Source organism: Gossypium arboreum, chromosome 10 (genome assembly GCF_025698485.1).
Source record: "Gossypium arboreum isolate Shixiya-1 chromosome 10, ASM2569848v2, whole genome shotgun sequence".
In the NCBI taxonomy this organism is placed as follows: Eukaryota; Viridiplantae; Streptophyta; class Magnoliopsida; order Malvales; family Malvaceae; genus Gossypium; species Gossypium arboreum.
The window spans coordinates 10462031-10489182 of record NC_069079.1 but is presented as its reverse complement, the minus strand read 5'-3'; the positions used below and the strand labels follow the sequence as shown (position 1 = coordinate 10489182).

Below are 27152 nucleotides of genomic sequence, written 5' to 3'. Positions count from 1 at the left end.
TTATAATACGGTTATCTGAATATGGTCTAAGTAAACACAATGAAAGAAGGCTGATAGTCTGTGGAGCAATACAAAACTTTGTTTCATTGCCCGAGGATTCAAGCCAACAAAGATTATTCGAGAGCCGTCACGTCTTAACTTTCTTAAATGAGCTGACGAGTATCGTAGGGATAAGTGAACAATGAGTCGCGGCTTAGATCAAGCAAAAAGGAGTTAATAGGGACATCTTTTGGAAAATTCGCAAGACTCGACCATGACATCAGGATATGAATAGGAAGATAGGTGTCTTCGCCTGGAATATGAGGGCAAGGCCGCATATGTAATCCGTTTTATGTAAAGGAATTTATTTTCTAGAAAAGTTGTTCTAATGAAATTGAATTTAGAATCAACGCATCTCTTTCCTTTGCATTCATCCCATGCATTTGCATTGCATTGCATCATTTGTATTGGACTTTCATTAAAGGACCCTAATTAGGTATAATTATTTTAGTTAATCTGGAAACCAACAAGAATCAACCAACCGAATACTGCTACAATACCCGTCGCAAAACCAAAGTAATGGATCAGAGATTAGAAAGATTAGAACAGATGCAAAAGAATATGCAAGAGCAATTACAAGTGCAAATGCAAGCTGGAGAAAGAAACTACGATGCTTTTTGTCAACACTCTGAAAGCCCCGTTCATAACCCATAAGTTGGGAAGCGCCACCATGAGTTTCTCGGATATAGTAATATCCGATGAGATGATTGAAAATGCAATAAAGAGCGAGAAGATAGACGCAGGAAAAAGTGCCAAGAGGTCAACCTTAAGGAGAAATGAAAATGAAGTGAATAATATGAGCAAAGGGTATTCTAAATCGGTTACTGTAGACCAGTCGAAGATAGTAACCACCAACCATCAGGCCCCTCTGAGACAAGCAGAAAGGCTCCAATTCACACCCGTCCCGATGACATACAATGAGCTGTATCAGAATCTGTTTTATGCACATGTAGTGTCTCTGTTCTACTCTGAACCCATGCAACCTCTGTTCTTAAGATGGCATGATACGAATGCTCAATGTGAGTATCACGCGGGAATAACGGGGCACTCAATTGAAAATTATACTACGTTTAAAAAATTGATCGAAAGGCTCATTAAAATAGGATTTGTGAAGTTCGATGATTCATCAGAACCTAATCGCTTTGACGAGGCAGTAAATGCGATAATTGAAGCAGGTGGCAAGAGAGTTGCGATATCTTGAAAAAGAAGCCTGGAGGAAATGTCGAGGAATCTGGAGCTTAACGACGTATTCGAAGAGAGAACTGAGGAATAAAGGTTTCTAAGCCCTTGCATACTTTGGAGTGTTTTGAACAATAGAACTGTGGAAGAAATCCCCGTATTTGTTAGAGCTAATTCGGAGTAATGTCCAAAACACGCCTATTGTTTTAAGCCTAGGAGCAATAAGAGGTCTTTTGTGAAATAAGCTTATGTCCAAAATCTTTATTTCAATAAAATGCATCTTTGATATCATTTTGAGAAAATATTCTTTTATTCTTTCCATTTCATTCATAATCATACTATACCGACAATTATTCCCAGATTCTTTTGTCTTTTAGACTTTTCTTCCAATACTCTTTCATAAATAATTATTTTTTAGATTCATTTATTCTTTGGAATGTTCTTTTGTACCTACAATAGGTACCAATATATCAACGACATGAGCGACACTGCTACTAACCCAGAATCTTATTTTGAGCAAGATATGTGTCTAGAGGGATCTCAAGACTTTGAAGATGACAAAGATTGCAACATATCTCCTGATTTGTTAAGTATGGTAGAACAAGACGAAAACAGATCATACCTTACAGAGGGCCAGTGGACATTGTGAGTCTAGAAGAAGAGAAAGAGGTGAAAATCGGATTCTGTATCATCACAAAGACAAAGTGAGACGTCATCCCAAGAATTCCAAGATGTTTTCGCATAATCATATCAAGATATGCCTGGGCTACTAAGATGGTGGATACTGTCAAGGCTAAGAAAATCTTAGAAAATGTCCATAAGGGTGTTTAAAAAACACGTGCTAATGTTTTTTACAATGGCCAGGCAAAACATGAGATTTGGGTACTGTTGGTGTACCATGGAAGGGGATTGCATCAGTTATATCAGGAAATGCCATGAGTGCCAAATTTATGGAGATAAGATTCATGTGTCTCCTTCATCTCTTTATGTTATGACTTCTCTATAGATGTTTTCCATGTGGGGCATGGACGTCAATGGGCCGATTTCGCCAAAAACTTCTAGCGGGTATCGATTCATCTTTGTGGTCGTCAATCACTTCACTAAACGAGTACTTCATTTGCCAATGTTGCAAAGTCAACAGTAAAAAAAAACACAAAAAGAGATCGTGGGGAAAATGATTGACTCATAAAGATAAGCATCCATCGAACATCGTTAAAAGACCTCCATCGGTGCAACACATTTCTCATTAAAATGGAAGCAGTGTTTCCCATTAGAGTCGAGATTCTCTCTCTCCAAATTTTGGCTGGGCCGAAGCCGGATGAAATAGAAGAGATTCAATCTCAACCGGAACAGTTAAATTGGACCGAAGAGAAGAGGTTAAAACTATTCGCCATGGTCAAATGTACCCAAAAAAATGAAATGACACGAGCTTACCAAAAAGGTTCGCCCTAGAAAAATCCATGATAGGAACCTGATATCAAAGAAGATCCTTCACATACAAAAGGACTTCAAAAAAAGGTGGATGTCAAACTGAGAAGGACCTTGTGTGATAAAGAAGGCCTTATTTGGAAAATTATCACTTATTGACCAAAAGGGATAATAAGGACTTTCCTAATCCTATGAGTTCAAATCACGAAATACTTCGTTTTTTTTTTAAAAAAAGGAGAGGCCAAGGTAAAAACCCGTAAAGGGCTCCTTGAGACCAAAAGGATTTTTAGTTGAAAACCCGTAAAGGGCAATTCAAATTTTGATAAAAAGAGGGGCATGTGGTAGTCTTGCTATGCCTGAATTAACAAGGAGGAATGATGCTACATCTTGGGGCATCAACAAAGTACTCTAGGTCTTCTAAACACATATCAAGTTCAAAGGGTCCTAGAGAAGTTTTTTGCGGCGAAGCTCATGCTGCGATATCTGGGGCACTTATTTTCATCTTATTCATTTGGTATTCTAGCAAAATTTGTTATTATGATAAATTCATTTAGAGCTTTGCTCTCAATAAAATTCCATCTTGTCTATTATGATAATTTTTTTCAAGTATTTTTCATTGAAATAATGATTGATGGACTAATAATATTCAAGCAAAAGCAGTTCTGCATATTAACGAGACCACTAGACAGAACTGACCAAATTTAAGGGTGGGAAACATTGGGGAAATAATAGCCCAAACTGTAATTATTCTTCGAGTTTTCTGTCAAAGATACCAGCTGAACAAGAAGGCAGGATAATGCATTAGTGATAGAACCTTGATGAACAGCGAGCAATGACAACCCAAACATTAAAAATGGATCATTCTCATGACATTCTGTATTTATGCAAATATCATTCATACACATCTAATTAGGAGCATTTGAATTATTCTAATCATGACATCCTAATCATTTGGCATAAACATACACCATGAAACCGATTCTACAGTTCATGTCCCCCAGAGGATGGTGCAGCAAGATCGGTGAATCTACAAGTCTTATCTCCTTGAAGTTATAGTGGAGCAGACTGAATATTGGTGAATCTTATTTCCTTGATGTTGCAGTGGAACAAATTAAAGCTATGAGTTACAAGTCCTATACCTCTGAAGTTACAGTAGGCCAAATCAAATCTACCATAGCAAATCTTATCCCCCTGAAATTACAGTGGGGCAGATTGAAGCTACAAATCACAAACCTTATCTCCCTGAAGTTGCAGTGGAGCAGGTTGAAGTTACAAGTCTTATCTCCCTGAAGTTGCAGCGGAGCAGACTGAAAATAGCGAATCTTATCTCTCTGAAGTTGCAGTAGAGCAAATTAAAGCTATAAATCCTATACCTGTGAAATTGCAGCAGGTTAGATCAAATCTACCATGGCAAATCTTATCTCCCTGAAGTTGCAGTAGAGCAGATTAAAACCACAAGTCTTATCTCCCTGAAGTTGCAGTGGAGCAGGTTGAAGTTACAAATCTTATCTCCTTGAAGTTGCAGTGGAGTAGATCGAAAATTACAAATCTTATCTCTCTGAAGTTGCAGTAGAGCAGATCATAGCAAACCTTATCTCCCTGAAGTTGCAGTAGAGCAGGTTGAAGTTACAAGTCTTATCTCCCTGAAATTGCAGTGGGGCAGACTGAAGATAGCAAATCTTATTTCCCTGAAGTTGCAGTGGAACAGATTAAAGCTACAAGTTACAAGTCTTATATCTCTGAAGTTGCAGTGGGTCAGATCAAATCTATCATGTTGAATCTTATCTCTCTGAAGTTGCAGTGGAGTAGGTTGAAGATACAAGTCTTATCTCCCTGAAGTTGCAGTGGAGCAGACTGAATATAACAAATCTTATCTCTCTGAAGTTGCAGTAGAGCAGATTAAAACCACAAATCTTATCTCCCTGAAGTTTTAGTGGAGCAGGTTGAAGTTACAAGTCTTATCTCCCTGAAGTTGCAGTGGAGCAGATTGAAACCACAGACCTTATCCCCCTAAAATTGCAGTGGGGCAGGTTGGAGTTACGATTATTATCTCTCTGAAGTTGCAGTGGAGTGGATCAAAGCAACAATTCCTATATCCCTGAAGATGCAGTGGGATGGAATGAAACTACTCGAAGAACAGAAGCACCAAAGAAGTCAAGATTCGGTGAGACTAGGCAAAATTGGCCCTTTTGAAGTCTTTGTTCCATTCTCGTTACACGACAATGAGTAAAGAGAGGCAGTTGTAATAGCCAATTTTGGCCCAAATCACCCAACAAAAAAAACCCAAATAAATAATAAAAGGTCCAGCACCTTAAAAGTCCATTTACAAACAAAACAGGCCCATTACCTAGTTACAAGCTCAAAACAGATAAACCCTAGCCCATTACTAACATTTTTCAGTAAAGAAAGGAACCCTAGCATTGTAGCCGCCGCTCAGCCCCTCACATGCGCTACCACCGCCGCACGTCAGCCCCATCCATGCGCCTGACACTTCTCTGACACCTGCAAAATAAAGATCTACACGCAACAGAGAAACAAACAAAAAGAAAAACGACAAACACAAAAAAACAAAAGAAAACAAGCCTTGCATTCGGCTATAATGGATGTAATCTATCCCCTTGTATGTTTTTTTACGCACACTAGTAAATCAGAAAAGAAATAAAACTGAAGTTTTAAAAGGTTTTGCTTTGTTCTTTTTCTTTTGTTCTTTCTTTCGTTTTCTGTAGATCTTTGTTTTTTATGTTTATTTATTTATCTTCTTTTCTTTAAAAATCTATTTTAACAAAAAAAGAGGCAAAGTTTTTTTTTTTTAAAAAGAGGAGGGCGTACCTGAGGGTTGCGTTCCACCACCGTACACGGCGATCACCGCCGTAGTCGACCGGCGATTGCGTTGGACCACCGAGCGGCCCTGTAGCCCGGATGTGTTGGAAGTTTTGAGAGGAGAGGAGAGTGCTTTTTTTTTAGTGTAAGGTTACAAATGATTTTTTTTTTAAAAAAATTTGGGCTTATATAGCCCCCTGAAACGACGTAGTTTCAGACCCTCCCCACACGCCTCAAAACGGTGTCATTTTGGGGGGGTATCCAGGCGCGACCCGACCCGATTTAAAGGGGATCCGCGTGTTTTTAAGGCCCAAATGGGCTATTTACGGTTTCGGTCCCTCCTTTTTGCAGCACTATTCGATTAAGCCCTATTCTATTTTCTTCGACTTCTAATTTTACCTTAAAATTTGCATGTCATTTCATTTCGGCCTAGGATAAAGCGCAGTGCATTGAGAGGTCTAGGGTATTTTCTGTTTCCCCCCTCACATTTTTAGCTTGCTACGATTTGGCCCTTTGCTTATTTTTGTTATTTCAAATTTATACCCTGAATTCTGGTTCATTTTCAATCACGTCTTAAATTTATTTAATTCATTTTTTAACCTTTTTAAAAAAACCCATTTCATTATATGTTATTTTAAATATCTTATATGTTATTTACTTTACATCTATTTTAATTTATTTTAATGCACTGTTTATTCAAATTATTATTATTTATTCTAACTTGCTTTCAGACTGTTTATTCAAAATTATTTTATTATGTATTTTAAATTACCTTTTATATATATATATATACTTATTTCTAAACTATTTTATATATAATATTTATTTTAGATTCTTTCCCCATATTATATACATATTGCTTTTCAAATATTATATATATATATATATATATATCGTTCTTTTTAAAACTGTTTTGTATGCCATTTATTTCAAATTTCTTTTTACATATTATTTTAAACTTTCAGTATATAAATTTTAAATTGACTTATATCACTTATTTTAAATTATTTCATATGCCTTATTTTAAACTGATCTTTTCATTTATTTTAAATTGTTTTACTTTAATATTCTTTATAATATTTATTTTACACTTTTATATTTATATATATTATCTATTTTAAAATTTTATATATATATAATCTATTTTTAAATCGTTCTATACATCGTTGATTTTAAATTTTTTTTACATTATTTTGGAAATCATTTATTACCATTCTTGAAATCGTTTTACATTTTATTTATTTTAATTTACTTTATACTTTTTTATTTTTAAGATTGTTATATATATTATTTAATTCATTGGTCTTTGATTATTAATGTTGGTATTTAATAATGTATTTTGTGTGATTATTGCCATTGTGTATTTTAATTTGTTGATTTCGTTTTTTTGTATTATTGCCGTTCACTTGTATAATATTTTATTCATGTATCATCGTTCCATGTCGCACTATATTTTTATTTCATATCATCACCTCATGAATCAAGCCTCGTTGCATTTATCCAATAAATCATTTTATTTTAATCCAAACAAATAATACACGTCGTTTAAATATCGTACTCGCTATTGTTTAAAAACAAAAAAAATTCAAAATAAGGTAATGTTTCGCGTTTTGGAACATCGAGGAATTGTGCCCTAACTTACGGGGTTTCGGTTTTCTCATTGATCCTAGATGGCCAAACATCCATTCGAGTTTTAAAATACATGGAATTCTAATGAAAATTAAAGACAAACTTGCGCTCGGGAGTTCATGGTATCGCGTTCTAACTTACGGGATGTGATATTCCGATATCTCGAAACGAGAAAATCTTTAGCAATCGTTTTGATCTAATCGACGTTAATAAAAAATGATATCGTATTTTAAATCTGCTCTCGATTTTTAACTTTCGACATTAAGACACTAACTAATCAATTCGGTACCAATTTTGGGCGTGACGAGGGTGCTAATCCTTCCTTGCACGTAACCGACTCTTGAACCCGTTCTTTCGAGTTTCGTAGACCAAAAACACTATTTTAGTAAACTAAAACGTTTTATTAAAACAAAGGTGATCCGATCACACCTAATAAAGATCGTTGGCGACTCTCGCTTTAATTTTCATTTTCAAACAAAGTTGATTCCCGTTTAAAAAAAAAATGATTTCGACAGGCACGAATGGTGAGGAAAGTAGTAGATGTGTTTGGGGCTGCCTCGGGGCACAAAATGAATGCTAATAAGACAAATGTGTTTTTCTCTAAAAATATTCAGCCTTATGAAGTACTAGAAATTTGTAGTATTCTTAGTTTTGCTGAAACGAATGATTTGAGATCTTACTTTGGCATGCTATTGTTTCATCGAAGGGTGACAACGAGCACTTTCAAGTTTATAGTGGATACAATCAAGAAGAAGTTAGATAGCTGGAATGCTAAAATGCTTTCCATGGTAAGAAGAGTTACTCTTGCGCGGTTGGTTCTCTTGTCGATACCCAATTATTTTATGTAAAATGCTAAAATCCCTATTAGTGTCTGTGCTAAAATTGAAAGAACTACATGGAGATTTATTTGGGTTAAAGACAAAAAGAAGGAAAAATATGTATATGGTTAAATGGTTAGATTGTTGTCAACCTCTCATTAATGGTGGACTTGGAATCCAAAGTCTTACGGAGCAAAATGACTATTTTTTTTTTTGTTTAAGTTGGGGTTTAATATTCTCACAAATAAGCAAGCACTGTGGGTTAAGATTCTTAGAGCCAAATACAATGTTACAGAGGTGTGTCCTGAAGATATCTTGAGGGGGTTATGCTCTTTTGTTTGGAGATCCTTGTCCAAGATTTGGTCAATTGTACGTCAAAATCTTCGTTGGACAATTGGCGATGGAAGTCTTATAAAGGATTGGACTGTGATTATTAATGTGAATACTACCTTAAGGGAAGTTTTGTTGGCAGAATGTAGATGGGATTGTAATTACTTGAACTATTTTTTTTTATATAATAACATCTTTTCTTATATTGCAGGTGTTCTGCCTCCAAGCCCTTTAGTTGGACAGGATGAACTGGTCTCTAACTGATCCGTCTATGGTAAGCTCACTGTTAAATCTACTTATAAATTCCTTATACAAAATTCTTTAAATCTAGAAGATAACAAATAGAAGCTAGCTTGGTCTTTTTTTGGTCTTCAAATAGTAAGACATTTTCTATGGTTGGTGCTTAAGAAGCACTTGCTGACCAATGTCGAACGATGTAGAAAAGGTTTAGTTAAAGATCCTTATTGTGCCCTTTTTGAGAATGTTGAAGAATCCATTATTCATGTTCTTTGAGATTGTTTTAATGCACGAGAAGTATGGAAGCAGGTAATCCTTTCGAGGGTTCTGGTGCAATTTTTTTCTGTTCCATTGATGGAGTGGATTTCGATGAATTTAAGGAATGAGTTTAGTTTAGTTTTTACGGAAGTTGAATGACAATATTTATTGGAATTACCTATTGGAATTTGTGGAAACAAAGAAATTTGTGGGAACAAAGAAATTTGTGGGTGTTTCAAGGGGAAGCTTTTAATAGTTCTCACATTCTCCGATAAGCATGATGTTGGGCGAGTTTCATCAGACATAGACCTGAAATTTCGACAGGTAGCATTACAAGGAAGACACGAGATCAAGTATGGACACCTCTACCTTTGGGATTCGTAAAGTTAAACACGGATGGAGTGAGGGACCCTATCTCGAGGTTTGCATTGGTAGCTACTATGGCAAGAGATGAATTTGGTACATGGCATGCAGGAGTTAGGAGAAACATTAGTAGATGTAGTGTAGTGCAAGTTGAACTTTGGGCAATCTATGATGGACTCCTTATGGCGTGGGATGCTAATTGGGTTAATATTATTGTCGAAACAGTTTGCACTTAAGCTATGGAAGCCATTTTAAATAGGTATTGTGGGCAATTGTACATGTATCTAATCTTGAGAATCCAAGAGTTTTGAAGGAGTCAGTGGAGGGTGGTCATAAAACAGATTTCAAGAGAAGTTAATATAGCTGCACATACGCTAGCTGGAATGATGAAAGCGTCCCCTTATGATCCGATAGTGTTCTAGGAACCCTCGAAGGCAATCGTAGAGCATTTACGGTTGGATGATCGATTTATTCATGTTATTACCAGAATAATGTTGTAATTGTTTTCAGTTTTAATCTAAAAAAAAAAGCATTAACATGAAAAATATTCATCTGGATTGATTTCTTTTCTACCAAAGCATATATATATATATATATATTTAAAAAATCCAATTTCCCACCGCATCTTTGTGGTTTTTCAGCTTTCTTAAGTAGTTTATCATGGTACGGAAGACTTTTTGCAGTAAATGCAAAATTAGTAATGTGTAGGGAAATTTTTCTGACGTGGGAAACAACGAAAACATTGAAGAAACGTGGAATGAAAAGCTTATACCAATGCCAAGTTGCCAACATTTTCACTCATCAATGCATGAAACATAAAAGACAACCCTCCCTCGTCGGAGATTTTGTATTTATCGCTACAATCTCTTTGCCAAGATTTTGGAAGCAGTCAACTGATTTACCGTTCGTATATCCTAAAGGATAATGCAGTATATTCTTATATTTATATAAAAGCAATCGCTTTTCTTTTTACCTATCTAACCAGTATTTCGGGGTTTTGCGATACTTTAGAGGAAGATATATACTTTAGATCGAATATTATATATATATATGAATATGAGTGCTACTGCTAAGAAAATATTGACAAGGCAGCTTTGTAAAAATACTCGAATTCTTCCAATGGCATCAAGGGAATATCCCATAATCTACCTCGGTATTATCTTCATTGTTCCAAACTTCACCGATATGGTCTCCTAAAAGCTATAAATATATGTACAAATTAACCCTCTTCTTCACCCACCATTGGAATATTAACAGGGAGAGAAGAAGAGATGAAACATGGAAAAAGACACAGAGCTGAGATCGCAAGAAGCTTACCTCAATGGGAACGCAAGTTTTTGTGTTACAAGGCATTAAAGAAGAAACTGAAACTGAGACAAGACATGGGCTTCAGACACTCATTAGGCAGGGAACTCGATAAGGTCAATGACTTTTTCATTGACAAAGAGGAAGATTATATCATCCTCTTCAGGGTAATACTAATTCTTTCTTTTCATATCTGATTTTCCCTTGAAAAGGAATTAAAATCATAAACTTGAGTTTTTTTCCCCCTTCATTTTGGTTCAAAGAAATTGTTATACGTTTTGGTGTTTCAGGAGCTTGAAAGCAAGGCTGAAAACATAAATGGCCATGAAGAAATGTTGGAATTGCTCAAGGAAATTTTGGCTTTTCATTCAGAGATGGTGATGCTACTCCATTACAGCGTCATTAACTTTGCAGGTAATACACCCTATTTTTTAATCATGATTTACATTCGAATCTTTGCACTTGCAACCATTTTTTCAAGCTGTGAAACAAAACAGGGTTGATGAAGATTGTGAAGAAGCACAAGAAAAGAGCAGGTGGACGAGTTTGCGCATCCTACATGCCCAGGGTTCTGCAACAGCCATTCTTCTCTACCGAGTTGCTTTACAATCTCATTAGAGGGTGTGAAGCTATACTTGAGCGCCTCTCTCCGCCACAATGATCCGTAATAAAGACCAATTTTTCTGTAAAACTTGGTTTAGCTTTTGATGGCATGACAAGTATTTTACCAGCTATATAGCAAAGGCATGGCTTAACACGGTTACGGAGCGGAAAGGAAAATGATGCTCCATTGCCTTACACATCCCTGTTTTATATATGAATTGTATGTTAATGTTGTTGTTATAAATGATTGAATATTCTCCTCTTATCTTTTCGTTTTCTTCAATTACAACGCCCAAATAGAGGTAAATTTGAGTCTTTAATTTTAATTTAAAGAATGAAGCATATTAAAATTCATTTCCAACCCATTAATCCCATTTCTCAATCCCCTCTTCTCCTCCTCCATATTCCCTCCTTTCTACACCAACTTTAATTGGAATGAACTAAAACAAAGTGAATGGAAAGTAAGATCCTTTCTACGCCACTCCATTTTTCCTTTCCTTTCAACTACTTGGGTCTCGGTTTTCATTGCATTTGGAATTTCTAATTTTTTTTTTCCATTCTACAAACTAATGAAAATTATCTGATTTTTGGAGTCAAAGCTACTGTGTTTTTCTACTTGAGATATACATATTTTGGTTTTTCATTTACAAGTAAGAAATATTTATATTAACTATTTAAAAGATATGTAAAAGAAAAAAATTTAATTTTATATTTTATGTATCACTATGTTAAATTATTTAAATATTCTATATATCATTATATTAAATTATTTAAATATCATTTATTATCATATTTAAAATTTTAAAATATTTTGTAAATCATTAATTTTACAAATAATTTATATTTCATGTACCATTATTTAAATATTATATAATTTAATTAGTTTTTATTTTTACTATAATGTCTATAAAAAATATTATAACCTTCAACAACAATTTTTACAGTACTAGAAAGCAGCAAAAGTTAATAAATTATATTTTTCACAATATTTTTCTATCACATTTTTCTTAAAAAGTACAGATGAAAATACTTTTCAACCGTAACATTTATATACAACAAACCTTTAATTTTTATTTATCACAATTTGGGGAATGTTGAGAAAAATAATTTTAAGATGTGAAATACTATTTTTATCCTTTAAATTATTTAATGAAAAGGATATATGATTAAATAAATAATTTTATACCTTTATTGTATTTCTTTAAAATTATTTAATGAAAAGTGACAAGCGGATGAATGGGACGTATTGGGTGTCGTATTAAATTTTAAATAAATGAATAAAACTCTCAAAATATCGGAGGCTAAAGTTTGTCCAAATAAAAATCCTAGCCTAAAGTGGTAAGGCCAAATCCGTCCCTCAACAAATTATTTCCTCTTCAAACCCTAGATCTGGGGTTTTATTTTATCTTCTCCCTCTCTATTTCCCCCCTCCCTTTTCAAAATTTTCATTTTGTCCCCTGTTTTAGTGTTTTTCGACTTATCAAAATCAAAGTGCAAAAAAAGAAAATCTCATCTTTTCTTGAATCTCAGAGGTACGGATTCTTCTACATTTCTGTTTCTTTCTTCTACAATATTTCAAAAACCCAACTATGATTTCGTTATTATTTTAGTTTTTGAAATAAAGCTTGATTCTTTTTTGTTTCATTTTATTGCTTGATTAGAATGGGGGAGATAAAGGACAACGACGCCTACGAGGAAGAGCTTCTCGATTACGAAGAAGAAGATGAAAAAGCCCCTGACTCTGCCTCCACTAAGGCTGCTGATTCTGCTAAGAAGTTAGTCATTTTAATTTATAAATATTTTTAAGGAAAACAATGTTCTAATATAATCTGCTAGTTTTAGTGTAAAGCAAATTGATTTTAATTTGTTTCATTTCTTTTTTATGTGGTGTAGGGGGTATGTTGGAATTCACAGTTCGGGATTCAGAGACTTTCTGCTGAAACCGGAGCTGCTTCGATCTATTGTGGATTCTGGTTTTGAACATCCTTCCGAAGGCAAAGTTTTAAACTCATGTCTGATTTTAACATTCGTGAATTCCATGCATTAAGTCATTTTGTTTTTCTTGCTTTTAGTGACTTATAATTGGGCAGTATACAAGTTTGGTGCTTTATTCTTTTGATTTACTGTTTTGGATGAAGCATTTGTTGTTACAGGATATGCTTTATAGTAATCTTTGAAATACTTTGCCTTGAAATTATATTTTCTCAACTTAATTTGTCTAGGCATGAAAGTCTTCAAAATTATCATAGCTTTTCTTTTCTGTTGATTCAAACTGTTCATTTAAACTCTTATTTTATTTTATTTTTATATATACTGTTTTTAATAAAATTTTTAATAATTCATTCATTCTAAGTTAGTTGGACTTGCCTACGGCTGAACATACAGTTTATATATGAATATGCTTCATCTGCTTTGCCTGATTCGCTTGATCTGGTTTGGTTGTTCTTTGATTCTGACTTGTTCAAGCTTGTATTATTCAGGTAATCACGATATCTATATTCATCATTACGACACGATAACTGGTTTGGTAATCTTTCCATTAAAGGATCAAGAAGAACATTTATAATTTACTGAGGGTTCGTCTACTACGGTTTTATTTTCTTTTCATTAGTGCAACACGAGTGCATCCCTCAAGCTATTCTGGGAATGGATGTGATTTGCCAAGCAAAATCTGGAATGGGGAAAACAGCTGTTTTCGTTCTATCAACTCTTCAGCAAATTGAGCCTGTTGCTGGGCAAGTTGCCGCACTTGTTCTATGTCACACTAGAGAATTAGCGTACCAGGTGGGTTTTAGAGTCTTGAATTTATTCTTTGGAATTAGCATGCCAGTTGAGGGTGTTTCAGTGCCATTTCATCACTGAATTCATTCTTACCAAGTATTACTTCCTCTACCCTTTGACAGATTTGCCATGAGTTTGAGAGGTTCAGTACTTATCTACCAGATATTAAAGTTGCTGTCTTCTATGGTGGTGTCAATATCAAGGTTCACAAGGATTTACTAAAGAACGAATGTCCTCATATTGTTGTTGGGACACCTGGAAGGATATTGGCTCTTACCAGGGATAAAGATCTTAGTTTGAAGAATGTTAGGCATTTTATACTCGATGAATGTGACAAGATGCTTGAGTCACTTGGTATACTTTCTAGTTTCCATAATTCTGCTGCAAGTTTACTTTCACTGAGGCACTTTTTATTATCAATTGCCATTATTTCATTTATTTATTTTTCAAATTGTACAGACATGAGGAGAGATGTGCAAGAGATCTTCAAGATGACTCCACATGATAAGCAAGTGATGATGTTTTCAGCTACACTAAGCAAGGAAATTCGACCTGTGTGCAAGAAATTTATGCAAGATGTAAATACACTTCTTTTTTACTTTCTATCCTGTTGTCTCTTTAATTCTCTATCATATGTGGGTAATATGTTGTTTTTATGTTCCTTTGTTAATGTAAAGGATACATACTTTTAGAAATTGATTGCTTTTGAAATATAACTGCTATTTACACAACTTCATGCTAGAAATCTCTGGATTTTTTGCAATGTACTATTTTCAGATTCTACTATGTTTTTAATGGTTTGAAGTCTTGTGTTAGTGGTTGTTTTGTCATTTTTTGCTGTCTGCGTTGGGCTGTTCTAGAAATATATTTCTCCTTTGATGGTCTGGTTTTATGTTTTTGCTGCAGCCCATGGAAATTTATGTTGATGATGAAGCCAAGTTGACTCTTCATGGTCTGGTACAGGTATGCATGCTGCTAATCACTGCATTTTTAACAGGCTTTGTTTGAACTGGAAGGTAAGGTAAAGGGTGTAGAGGTGACTTTTTGCTTTGATAATTCTCTGCGGTCAAGAAGGGATCTGGATCTAACCCTTCATATCCTTCAAATCAGAAGGATTTGTGAATGGAGATTCCTCCTTGAAAAATTCTGATTGGCTAGAAGAAATTCTCTTTCATTTTCTCAGCATCCAAACAAGGAAACCTTGATCTTTGTTTTCTCCTATTTTCCTCTTTCCAGCCCTTGTAGTTCCTATATAGGCTCATTGTTTAATCCATATTTTTTTAAACTTGTGCAGCATTACATTAAATTGAGTGAGCTAGAGAAAAATCGCAAGTTGAATGACCTTCTTGATGCCTTGGATTTCAACCAAGTAGTCATTTTTGTCAAAAGTGTGAACAGAGCAGCTGAGCTCAACAAGTTACTTGTGGAGTGCAATTTCCCCTCTATCTGCATCCACTCTGGAATGTCCCAGGAAGAAAGGTATGTATGCATTCTCTAATTTTTGGAGCGCATGATGGCCAAAGTATCACTTATCTATGACATGCATTAATTTTGGTATATTGACTTTCTTTGTGGCATCAATGCCTGGTTTTTTGCGATATTTTCGCATTAGTGTAGAAGTGAATTGAGAAGCCGTTTTTAGTGAAGGCATAATATGTATATGTATGTGTGTGTATATAAATATAAAATAATATAACATATAACTCCAGAAGACTTGTTCATTTTATATCCAAAACATGCAAAATTTTATTTTAGTTCCGTTAGTAACATTCATAGTAGTTTGACATTATTCCCCCTATCTTAATGGTAAGGGTACACCTAATGGAAAAAAGTAAAGAAATTAAAGAGAACCCCAATTAGGCAGTTTTTATTTAAAAAAAAATATGCTTATTTCTTATAGAAAACTTTGCTTTGCACGATGCGGTCTCAGGTGCTTCTGTTGTCCATTGCTAGCTAATGTGCAAAGCCTAGGCACACTCCCTTGACAACATGAGGTTGTCTTGGGGGTATTTCTTTTTTCTGTATTATCCTTTTCGTGCAGTTGTGTGCGCTTTGTCGTTGGAAGCGGATGCATGAAGTTTTGGTATAGAGGGTACTTGTATCATGACTTGTACTTCTATGCTACTAGTAACAAGATTATTTAATTATTAATATGTATTTTGTCAGTCGTAGCTGTGTCTACCGAATCATTTCTGCCATTTCAAAGTTCTTAAAGCTCTTGTTTCCCTAACCCTGATCATCCTTTGGTGAAAAAGGTGTTAACCTCTAGGACAGTAGTGTTGATGAAGTTGATGTGTAAATGAATATTTGTATATTGATGTCATTGGCATTAACATTCAGTGATTTTCTTTTAGTATGAAATTTCTTTATGGAATGGGTGTTTGTGTGATTGTGGCTATCCTTAAAGAGGCTATTTGTTTTCTATTTTTTAAGGTTGACACGATACAAGAATTTCAAGGAAGGGCATAAAAGAATTCTTGTGGCCACAGATTTAGTTGGAAGGGGAATTGACATCGAGCGTGTTAACATTGTAATCAACTATGACATGCCTGATTCTGCTGATACCTACTTGCATAGGGTAAGTTTATTTCTGGCTTTGCAATTGAACTAAATTCATCTTCACCTCGACTTTCTATCACTTTCTGTGGTTCTCTGTTATTGCAGGTGGGTAGAGCCGGCAGGTTCGGCACCAAGGGGCTTGCAATTACATTTGTCTCATCAACATCAGACTCTGATGTCCTTAATCAGGTACGTGATTTCTGTTTTTGGTTTTCTGTACTTTATCTCCATTTATATAATCCCTTTTGTTTAATAACTATTTATTCTTAAATGGTTTCAGGTTCAGGAAAGGTTTGAGGTCGATATAAAGGAGCTTCCTGAGCAAATTGATACTTCGACATACAGTAAGAAATTACCTACTATGCAATGTTATATGACTGATGCACTCGTGCATAATAGTTTGCTAAGTTGAGTATGTCAAAACATATTACATTCATGGATATGGGACTTTAATTACAGTTTCTAGGCACAGTTCATTTAAAATAATGCTTTAGTGTACAAGATTTGGTCACAATGTATTTGCATATAGTTACAAATGATTTGAAGACCATAAAGAAATGAAGCTAATATGAATTGGGTTGGAGGAAGTTATGTTTGAAAGTGGTGCAACTGGCTATTATGTTGCTTGTTGAATGAATGACGTGGTACTAAAAATCACAAAATTTGTTTTCATTTGCTTCTAAGTTTCTCCTTCTGTTGGCTGTTTATTAGATTATATTTTCTTTTTTGTAGTGCCATCATGATAGAAGTTGTTGCTGCTAGACATTCAAGCACTCTTTTTGGCTGGCTGATTTCGATTCGGAGATGAAAGGGCTTTGCCAGAACTGAGAATTGTTGTATACTATAGGGTGTTTTTATAAAGTCTTGATGTTAATAGGTGAGAGACATCTGCTCAAATTATCATTTTTGTTCGATGTTCTACTGATTATTTTAATTGTTGCAATTAAGACTGAATCTGTAGTGTACTTGGTGGATTGAAATTGGATTGGGGTTCCTCTCCTAATTTTGGGATTTTTCTTATCAATGAGTACTGTTGGTTCCAGGTTGATCTGAGGTTTCTGTTTTGTTTTATATTTGATAACCCTGTATTATATAAAGTTTGTATATATGTTCTTTTAAATGTATCAAATCATAAGCAAAGTATTTGGGAATCATTCTACATATTAACCCTATCTTAATTATTAGAATTAAGAATCTAGAAATGTACCGATCATTTCTCAGTCTGTTGGTCTAGCAGCACCAATTCATCAACAATTGGTATCTTCTATCAAAAGCTATAGATGGCAATGTTGATATTGCAGGCTAGATTAAGCTAGCACAAAGTCAATGTTGAGGCTATTTATGTGATTTGGATTATAGTATGGTCTTTATGTACTAACTTTTGGGTGTCATTTTCTAAAATCCATAACATGTGGTATTAGAGCATGTTAAACACTCTAAAAAAAATAGGTAGGATGTATTAATCTTATATCAGAAAGTAGAGTGAGTCTTTGGACGTATAAACCAGTGCGTATCTTGCCAAACATATCCTTGTCAAAAAAGAAAAAGTTATCCGATTATGAAGATTCTTAAGAATTAATTTACTTTTTCATGATTTATTGACTTTCACTCGTAATAAAGATTAATTTTATCAAACTTTACATAATTTCATTCCTAGCCAACTAGGTGGACCAAAACGCCAAAGCACAAGCTCGATCCACCAACGCTCCAACACCCTTTTAAGTTTCGCCTCAATCAAATAAGTAAAATTATTGTCATCCCTATATTTGGTAAGAAATATGATATCTGAATTTCTGAAGCTCTTTAATCTATCTTATAGCCTTTATTGAGGTTTGCAATGTCATTGATTCATTTGGTTTCATATTAGTTAGAAAAGTTTAAAATAAATAATATGAGGAATATGTTCTCGCATTGCGGGATTGGCTTTTTACGGTTTGACAATTTATTTGTTTTTCAAAAAAAAATTTTATTTTAAAAAATAATTTTATTCTTTAATTTAAAAATTATAAAATATTATGTTTGTTAAATGAAAATGAAAATGAAAATATGATACTTATTTTTCACAATAAAAACATATAAAATAATTACTAAATATAATCAAATTAAAAATATGATTTTAGATAAATAAAATGTTACTAATATAATAAAATAAATTAAATAAAATTATTTATTTTGTTTTTAAAAATGTTTTTGATTCTTTAATTTTAAAATTAAAAAATCATGTTTGTTAAATGAAAATGAAAATATCAAAATGCATATGATACTTATTTTTCACAATAAAAACATGTAAGCTAACTACTAAATATTAAATTAAAAATTTATTTTAGATAAATAAAATGTTACTAATATAATAAAAATAAATTAAATTAATTAATTTTATTTTTAAAAATAATTTTGATTCTTTAATTTTAAAATTGAAAAAATCATGTTTGTTAAATGAAAATGAAAATATGAAAATGCATATGATACTTATTTTTCACAATAAAAACATGTAAAATAATTACTAAATATAGTTAAATTAAAATATGATTTTACATAAATAAAATGTTACTAATATAGTAAAAAATAAATAAAATAAACAAGAGGTATCTAATCAAAATAAAATAATTTGTATTTTTAATGAAATAAAAATAGATTTTATTGTTAAAAATGTTTTGCATTTATATAGAGTTGAACCAAGTTGAAGGATGTTGAAAGAAAATTGTGCAAACCAATATCAATTTATCAATTAAAATAAAATTTTAAAAATTTTGTTTTAAACTTTTAATTAAGAGATATTTTATGTGAGAGATATTATCTATATATACTATATTTTTTTAATTAAGAGAAAGATTAAGTCATTACGTTCTCATTAATTACACCATCAATAGCATTTAAAATCAAAATATATCTAGAATTAAATCCCAAAAATGGTAGCCAACATAACATAAAAGCTACCATTGCTAAGGTATGAGCTGCTCTATTACCTATCTTATGAGTCTAATGGAAATAAGATTTTAATATATGAACAAAAAGTTTTTGTTTTTTTCTTTTAGAGACAGAATCTTATGACCAAGAAATATAATGTTTAAATTTCTGAGGCTCTTTAATTTGACTTATAACTTTTACCCAGAAGGCATATACACTTTTTTTGGAATGTATTTTTTTACATTAGAATAGTTTAGCTTTAATGGCAGGGGCAAAGCCAGAAATTTTTTTTAGGAGGGCCGGATAAAATTTTAATTTTTTATAATTTATATCTTTATAATTTATAAAAGATTAAATCAAATTTTTATAATTTTAGAAGGGCCCAAGTATAATTTTACCTTTATTAATTTAAAATTTTTAAAACCTAAAATTTTAGGGGGGCTGGGGCCCATGCCAGCCCCTGGCTTCGCCCCTGTTTAATGGAAAATAATTTTTTAAAAAAAATGAATGTTAGATCACCGGTTTATTGGTCCAACTGATTCAATTAAAATTAAAAAAAAATAAAAAATTCGGGTTCAACCAATTTATAGTGATTTTTAATCAGAGGTTCAAAGCTGCTTGTAAAAACTACCAACTTTATTGGACAAATAAAGACATGTTAATCAACTTGTGCATTGGAATAGCTTGGCTAATGAAATAAATGTTTAAAATTTGTGATTTTTTTTTAATATTTAAAAACTGTGAAAATGAACTACCTTTAATTGACATATGATTTGGTTTCTGATTTTGGTAAGATGATGGCATGAAATTTCATTTTGATTAAGCAAAAACAGAAAACTATGAAAATGTAGAAAGAGATATGAGAGCCATTATAAATATATATCGATCCAATCTGAATCACTGAGCCATGTAAGGAAAATTTACATTGCAGCTGTAGGCAAAATCTATAACTGGAAATTTTGGCAGATTCTAGATTAATGATATGTCCAATTCAGCATTTCCTTCCTTAAACCAACAATCGAAATTCACCTTATAAATAATCAACTTTTCATAAGAACCACACAGGCCTGCCTTCCCCTCTCTGTCTTTGCGTACAATGGTAAGAAAATATACTCTCTACATTTTAAACCCAGTCTGCTTTCATAATCTAACTGGTTGGAAATCCCATTTTTTTTCTTTTAAAATTTGTTGCAGGATTCATTATCAATCTCATATGCTATTTGCGTGGTCTCACTGTTAACAATTTCTATTAGTGCAAAAGAGTTTAACGTTCTAAGTTATGGAGCTTCTGGCAATGGCATTACTGACGATTCTTTGGTAAAATTTTTTCCCACTTTTCAGCTTATGAAATCTTGAATTTGCTTATATGTTTTCAGCTATTTTACTCAGAATTGTGTGGAATTCAGGCGTTCATGAAGGCATGGAAGGACACATGCAGTGAAGCAGCAAGTAGTGCTTCCTTGGTTATTCCAAAAGGAAAACAATTTTTGGTGCATCCATTAATATTCACAGGCCCCTGCAAGTCTGGCACTATAAATGTCATGGTAAGTGACAATAAACACTATTAATTACAAAGATTCCCACTGAAATCCAAAATATTTTCCCAGCGTAACGTGAGTAAATTGGCAATAAAACCTGTGCAGCTCTCAGGAACTATCTTGGCACCCAATGGTCCTGATCAGTGGAACGCATCCGATTTGTCAACATGGTTAGCATTTGAGGGCGTAAACGGTCTATCAATTTCTGGCTTTGGCACCATAGATGGACGTGGCAAGGGCTGGTGGGACCGATCATGCAGATATCATCCTGGTCAGGGATGTTTCACACTAGCACCAACGGTAAGCATGTCTAAAAAAGCCTATTTGTAATAGCATATAATGACTATATTGTGTTTTTCTTGTAGGCCCTCAGATTTCAGAACTGCAACAACCTTAAAATGTTGAACACTAATTTTCACAACAGCCCCCAAACACATGTATTACTGTTAGGATGCCAAAATGTCGAGTTGGGATTCTTGAATATACAATCACCCGGAACAAGCCCCAACACAGACGGCATACACATTCAGTTCGGCCGTAATGTTTCCATTCATAATTCACAAATTGCTGACGGTAATTTGACTGTCTTTTTCTTTGATTACATTGAAAGAATGGATGGCTGCAAGTGATACTTAAACATTTTTCATCCTTGATGAAACAGGTGATGATTGTATTTCCATTGGTGACAAGACTTATGATATCAAAATTAATGACATTAAGTGTGGTCCTGGTCATGGTGTAAGGTAAGATGCATTTTGTATTGAAAGACCAAAAATAAGATTAACTTTGAGGTCCATTTCAATGGGTTTGGGTTTGGGCATGTAGTATTGGAAGCCTAGGAAGGGATGGAGAAGCAGTTCAAGTAAACAACATTAAAGTGAAAAGAGTAAGCTTCCATGGGACAACTAATGGGGTTCGAATCAAGACATGGCAGGTAATAAATTTCGTAACAAAATTCAATAAAAACTCAAAAAAATATGAGTGAGTAAATTGTAAAGTTAAATTTGTATTCCACATATATATGCAGACAGGCAGAGGTCTTGTTCAAAATGTGACATTCACCAACATTAACTTCACGGCCGTAGAAAATCCAATTATCATTGATCAGTACTACTGTGATAAGCTGGATTCATGCAAGCCAACGGTGAGATGTTCATATATGCATAAATTCAACTGTTGAATCTCTTGTTAAATATCGATATTTATAATTGAAAATCTGGACAGGACACCGGAGTTCGTATCAACGATGTAAGGTACTCAAAATTAATAGGGACATCACAGACGGAAGTGGCGATCAATCTGAATTGCAGCAATAATGTTCCATGCACGGGAATTACATTAGACAACGTTCGATTGGTGTCGGCAACTCATCAATTCAACCAATTGGTTTCTAGCTGTAACCATGCGTTTGGATTGAATAGAGGAATCATAGAGCCAAAATCATGTCTTAAAATTTGAGCGAGGGACAATGTGTGGATGGTTTTTGATTTGTAGGCCTGAATTGTATAATCATTCATCCAAGATTTTGAAAATAATTGGAATCTTTGTAATTTGTGGTGCATGCATGGTTCAAAATTGAAATAATAAGAAATCATTTCAATTGAGGAATGTTTTTCCCATTTTTATGTTTTTTTGATTAATTTGTGAATTTTATAAAGTAATGCCTAAATAATTTGAGTGATTTTTATAAATGAAATTTTGATTGTATTAGTAAGATTGAAGTCATTAAACTTTAAGCAGTAAGTTGAGTTTACTATAAGTTATTGATTTACAAAGCTTTATATAATAACACTTAAAAAAGAAGAAGGGACGATTTGACCTAAAATGGTTGATCCCCTCACAAACATTGGGCCGAGTATGATTTAAAAACCACTTCATGCAGCTTTGATCCCTACGACCAGTCACGTAGAGTGAAAATGGCCCGTACAACCGGTTTATTAAAAAATACTTTCCTAGTCTTAGGCTTTAGATTCCACACCAATTTTAAATTGCTTAAATTTAAGAGCTTGGCTTAGGGTTTATTGGTTATCAAATTAACGCATGGGCTGATGCAATACAGTTTAGACATGATATAAGAACCAGAGACTTGTTACACAGTTGATTGGTATTTGGTTATGCCATGTGTTTTCCCATCAATTTAGCTACTTCTCATGTTCAGCACCAGATCCAATAAAATTGTTGTTCTTGGGTATATCTTAAACTTAAGTCTACCCATTCACCAATCTTCGCTTGCATTAAGCAACAAGGAACTTGCACAAGAAGTTCATTCATTCTTCTTTTTACTAACCAAATTCATCTGCATCATTATATATATATATATATATATGCTCAATCTCTCCATATTGTTATCGTCATATATTATATTCCCCTACCATAGTATCCAAAATGGTGAGCTAGCTACGAGGATGTCTCTCAAACATAGATCTTGGCCATTTTTCGACTGCTAAATTAAATTGATAAAGATTATGGTTGATGCAGGAACTGATCTTCACCGTTTTTATTACAATTTCGTACGTCCTCACACCAGGAGCAAGTGGTGCAACAAGTTTATTTAATGTGGTAGATTATGGAGCAGTGGGAGACGGGAAAACCGATGATTCTGCTGTAAATTCTTCCACTGATCTTATCATTTCCTTTATTTATGTTAGCTAGTTATTCAATTATGGGTTTAACATTGTTTTGGATAAAATTCATAGGCCTTTTCCAAAGCATGGAAAGCTACCTGCAATGCTCCTTCAAGAAATCCAATCCTCATTATACCAGCGACGAAGATATTCTTACTGAAGCCTGTCACTTTTAGCGGTCCCTGCAAACCCACTTCTATCCATGTATTGGTAAATATAATCAATATATGTATATATCTTGTACATGTAATGAATGGGGCTCATATTGAAAACTTGACACCATAGATGTCAGGAAACATCGTTGCACCCAATTCCAAAATGGCATGGAAAGGTTTTCACATTAACAGGTGGCTTGCCTTCACACATGTAAACGGACTTACCATCATTGGATCTGGCACAATTAATGGCCGAGGGGCTGCATGGTGGTCACAGCCTTGTTTGCATAAGGTTCCAAAGGTAGGTCAATACTGAAAATAATTCATTATTCTTCCTTCTTGTTATCTTGGGAAAAATTCTTATATATGTGTACTTTCTTTCTCCAGGGTGTAACCTGCAAAGGACCAACAGTAAGCACAAACTTTCTTTTATGCTGATATTAATTATCTGCAATAACATTTATAATTAATTAATGGCTTATCTGTGTTTGTTGACAGGCACTGACTTTTTATAGTTGCAATGGGCTTGTGCTCAAGGGAATAAGACACATTAATAGCCAAAGAAACCATATTACTATATCCAATTGCAAAGATGTTACCTTCTCTAACCTGCATATAAGTGCCCCAAAAACAAGCCCTAACACTGACGGTATCGATATATCCGGTTCCAGCAACGTTCAGATACTGAATTCTTTCATCGGCACTGGTACTTTGGCTATATATGATGTTGACCATGAAAAACTTCTTTTTTCATATTATTGGATAAGCGCTAAGCAGTGTGGACTTTTTTGATATTGAACTTTGTTATCACTGTGTGCAATGGTGGCAGGGGATGATTGCATAGCTATTAGCTCAGGTTCATCCCACATCAATATTACTGGCATTGCATGCGGCCCTGGGCATGGCATCAGGTCAGTACGGAAAAAGAGAAATGTCCTGATTTTTTAATTTACACATCGTAGATCATATTCAAAATGTATAGATTTTGTTTGAAAAAGAAAGTACAAATTGCAGCATTGGAGCATTGGGTGCTCATGGAGAGGACACGGTGGAGGAAGTACATGTGCGAAATTGTACTTTAAAAGGAACCATGACAGGAGTCAGAATTAAAACATGGCAGGTATTAGATATTGTAAAGCAAAGCAAGCAACTTGGTCAACAAGTTAGGTATCTATCTTATTAACTTTTAACTAAAAACATTTTCATGTTATATGTAGGGAGGCGTTGGAACTGCACGGAGGATCTCATTCGAGAAAATCAGGTTCATTCGAGCTGATAGCCCTATTATTATCGACCAGTATTATTGCCCCAGTAGAGTGAATTGCAAAAACGAGGTAAGTCAACTTGAATCCAAATGCTTTGACTTTCATATGCATATTGATGGTAGCTGACAATTAGTTTTTTGAACCTAATTATGGTAGACATCGGGCATTAGGATCAGCGATGTATCGTACAGATCCATCATTGGAACTTCAACCACAGACAAGGTGATCAATTTGAGCTGCGACCAGAATGTTGGTTGCACCAACATTCAGTTCAATTATGTCTACATAACGTCCACGGTTCCAGGGAAGAAGGCCTATGCCTTCAGCTTCAACGCTCATGGAAACTACACCCATACCAGACCTGTTGTGAAGGGACTGCAAGCTTAACCAGGAGAAGAAGGTGGCTACTTGAAGAAAGATGGATGAAGGATTTGTTTGGTTATATCAAAACATTGACGCTGAATTTAATAAAAACATATATCCCGTATAATCCAAATCTAAACTTCTTTTTCGTTTCAAATTCATTGAATCTGTAGTATTATTTTATTTCTTTTCAGCATCTATCTTTCTTCCAAACGCTGACTAATACAACTAATATATCGCTCCAACCAGTGGCGGAGCCACGTTGAGGCGCAGTGTGCCATCCCCCCAAGTTTAAATTTTTTCAATTTAGTCCTTTGTAAATTTACACTATGACCCTCTCAAAAATATAAGTAGGTCCTTCCAATATTTTTATAGGATTAAAAATAATATTAAAAATTTATTCTTGATAAAAACAAAGAAAAATCCTAAATTACTACAGATCTAACTTTTGAATGATATTTTTGTTAAATAATAATAATAAATATTTATTTAATAGTTTATTTAACATAATAATATTTTATAAGTAATATAATAATATAAATAAAAAGAAAAGAAAAGAAAGGATGAAGAGACTTTTATAATATTTCTTCTTCGTATTGGTGCTTAGCAAGAAAGAAGAAGAAAAATTTATTTATCATTTTTCTTCAAATTTGAACTATAAGGTATGTTTTTCTTCAAACTTTTATAGATTTTGAATATTTGAAACTTGTGTTACATATATGTACCAATAGTTTTTGTTTTCTCAAGTATATTAATAGTTGTCATTAAAGGATATTGATGGAACTTGAAAGCTTATAAAATTAAGTGAAATGTGTATGCTTTTGGATAAAAAATGATTAGGAGATGGTTTCTAACTTGTTAGAAGTGTAAAAATGAAACAAAAATAGTTAGATAATGTTATAGTAAGTTTCAGTTAAAGTGAAGGGAAAGAAGAAAACCTTGATCACTTTATTTAAAATTATGTTAAATGATAGCTTGTGAAGTAGTGAACATTCCTGTGAAAACGGAATAAAACATGATTAACCAAGTCAAATAATAGCTATTTCGACTTACTTGTTGGAATACTGCTTCTTTTGAATATATTTTTTATATGTTTAAATCGATTGTTATATTGGAATATTACTTCTTTTGAATCGATTGTTTATATATTTAAATCGACTGTTACATAACACTTCTAATTTTAACTCCTCCCCTAAGATTAATATCTTGGCTCTGCCACTGTCTCCAACATATATTATTTCGGAATAACTTACATTAGGATGATTCTAAAAAAATTAGTTTTTAAGTACTAATAAAATTTTGTCACACCATCAAATTTTAAAAACATAAAATTATTATTATACATTCATCCATAGAGATTATTTTATGGACCGTTCCCACCATATTATTCACAGTCTCTTTCCAATTATTTAATAACATTTCAACAAAATTTTCCATGTGATTGACACATAATTTTGGTAATTTTTTATCCCAAATCTAGAACCCCAAACCTAAACTCAAACACCGACCATGTAACCTCGAACCCTTAATCCTAAACCAGAACTCTGAACTCCAAACTTGTAACCCATAACCCCAAATCCATGAACCTTGAACTCGAACCTCGAGCCAAAAACCCGAACCTTAAACCCTGAACCTCAGGATTCAGGTTTAAGATTTAAGGTTCAGGGTTCGAGTTCAAGGTTTGGGGTTCTGGGTTTGGAGTTCATGGTAAAATAATTACCAAAATTATGTGCCAATGATATGGAAAAATTGCATAAAATTACTATTTTTTAAAAAAATTGGTTGCATAAAAATAAAAATATTAATTTATGGAAAAAATGATTAAATTTTTTTAAAAAAGAAAAGATCGATGTTTGTTTATAATTTAAAAACTAATTATTTTAAGTAATTTAATTAAATTTAAATTAAGTTGGAGAATATATTAGATATAAATGAATGTATAATAATTTAT

At 33.5% G+C, this 27152-nt stretch overlaps 4 protein-coding genes across 4 annotated transcripts; all 4 read left to right on the top strand.

The window, feature by feature from the left end:
* The first annotated feature begins 10287 nt into the window (after positions 1 to 10287).
* Positions 10288 to 10909, top strand: LOC108488963 (SPX domain-containing protein 2-like). Its single transcript, XM_053020236.1, has 2 exons — positions 10288 to 10573; positions 10697 to 10909. The coding sequence occupies exons 1-2, from the start codon at positions 10373 to 10375 to the stop codon at positions 10907 to 10909; spliced, it is 414 nt and encodes a 137-aa protein (XP_052876196.1). The 5' UTR covers positions 10288 to 10372.
* A 1384-nt stretch (positions 10910 to 12293) lies between these two features.
* Positions 12294 to 17503, top strand: LOC108489629 (DEAD-box ATP-dependent RNA helicase 15-like). Its single transcript, XM_017794300.2, has 12 exons — positions 12294 to 12541; positions 12671 to 12784; positions 12903 to 13003; positions 13621 to 13793; positions 13913 to 14144; positions 14250 to 14368; positions 14697 to 14753; positions 15085 to 15269; positions 16224 to 16368; positions 16455 to 16538; positions 16630 to 16693; positions 17082 to 17503. Exons 2-12 carry the CDS (start codon positions 12672 to 12674, stop codon positions 17090 to 17092), a joined length of 1284 nt encoding a protein of 427 aa, XP_017649789.1. The 5' UTR covers positions 12294 to 12541; position 12671; the 3' UTR covers positions 17093 to 17503.
* Positions 17504 to 20035: 2532 nt separating this feature from the next.
* LOC108488725 (probable polygalacturonase At1g80170) lies at positions 20036 to 22402 on the top strand. Its single transcript, XM_017793013.2, has 9 exons — positions 20036 to 20355; positions 20451 to 20573; positions 20663 to 20800; positions 20900 to 21094; positions 21160 to 21367; positions 21456 to 21537; positions 21620 to 21728; positions 21822 to 21938; positions 22019 to 22402. The coding sequence occupies exons 1-9, from the start codon at positions 20353 to 20355 to the stop codon at positions 22250 to 22252; spliced, it is 1209 nt and encodes a 402-aa protein (XP_017648502.1). The 5' UTR covers positions 20036 to 20352; the 3' UTR covers positions 22253 to 22402.
* An 864-nt stretch (positions 22403 to 23266) lies between these two features.
* On the top strand, positions 23267 to 25334 carry LOC108488329 (probable polygalacturonase At3g15720). The gene is made up of 9 exons (XM_053020235.1): positions 23267 to 23398; positions 23491 to 23628; positions 23704 to 23874; positions 23961 to 23984; positions 24072 to 24279; positions 24403 to 24484; positions 24588 to 24693; positions 24791 to 24907; positions 24995 to 25334. Exons 1-9 carry the CDS (start codon positions 23267 to 23269, stop codon positions 25223 to 25225), a joined length of 1209 nt encoding a protein of 402 aa, XP_052876195.1. The 3' UTR covers positions 25226 to 25334.
* Positions 25335 to 27152: the final 1818 nt, after the last annotated feature.

Excerpts from the sequence above, each read along its gene's own strand:
- LOC108488963 (XM_053020236.1), top strand. The coding sequence starts at position 10,373 with ATGAAACATGGAAAAAGACACAGAGCTGAGATCGCAAGAAGCTTACCT. Across the intron at positions 10,574-10,696 it reads ATTATATCATCCTCTTCAGG|GAGCTTGAAAGCAAGGCTGA; the intron begins GTAATACTAATT and ends TTGGTGTTTCAG.
- LOC108489629 (XM_017794300.2), top strand. The coding sequence starts at position 12,672 with ATGGGGGAGATAAAGGACAACGACGCCTACGAGGAAGAGCTTCTCGAT. Across the intron at positions 13,004-13,620 it reads TTTTGAACATCCTTCCGAAG|TGCAACACGAGTGCATCCCT; the intron begins GCAAAGTTTTAA and ends TCTTTTCATTAG. Across the intron at positions 16,369-16,454 it reads CTGATACCTACTTGCATAGG|GTGGGTAGAGCCGGCAGGTT; the intron begins GTAAGTTTATTT and ends CTGTTATTGCAG.
- LOC108488725 (XM_017793013.2), top strand. Across the intron at positions 21,095-21,159 it reads GTTTCACACTAGCACCAACG|GCCCTCAGATTTCAGAACTG; the intron begins GTAAGCATGTCT and ends TTTTTCTTGTAG. Across the intron at positions 21,729-21,821 it reads TTCGAATCAAGACATGGCAG|ACAGGCAGAGGTCTTGTTCA; the intron begins GTAATAAATTTC and ends ATATATATGCAG.
- LOC108488329 (XM_053020235.1), top strand. The coding sequence starts at position 23,267 with ATGCAGGAACTGATCTTCACCGTTTTTATTACAATTTCGTACGTCCTC. Across the intron at positions 23,629-23,703 it reads CCACTTCTATCCATGTATTG|ATGTCAGGAAACATCGTTGC; the intron begins GTAAATATAATC and ends TTGACACCATAG. Across the intron at positions 24,694-24,790 it reads TCAGAATTAAAACATGGCAG|GGAGGCGTTGGAACTGCACG; the intron begins GTATTAGATATT and ends TGTTATATGTAG.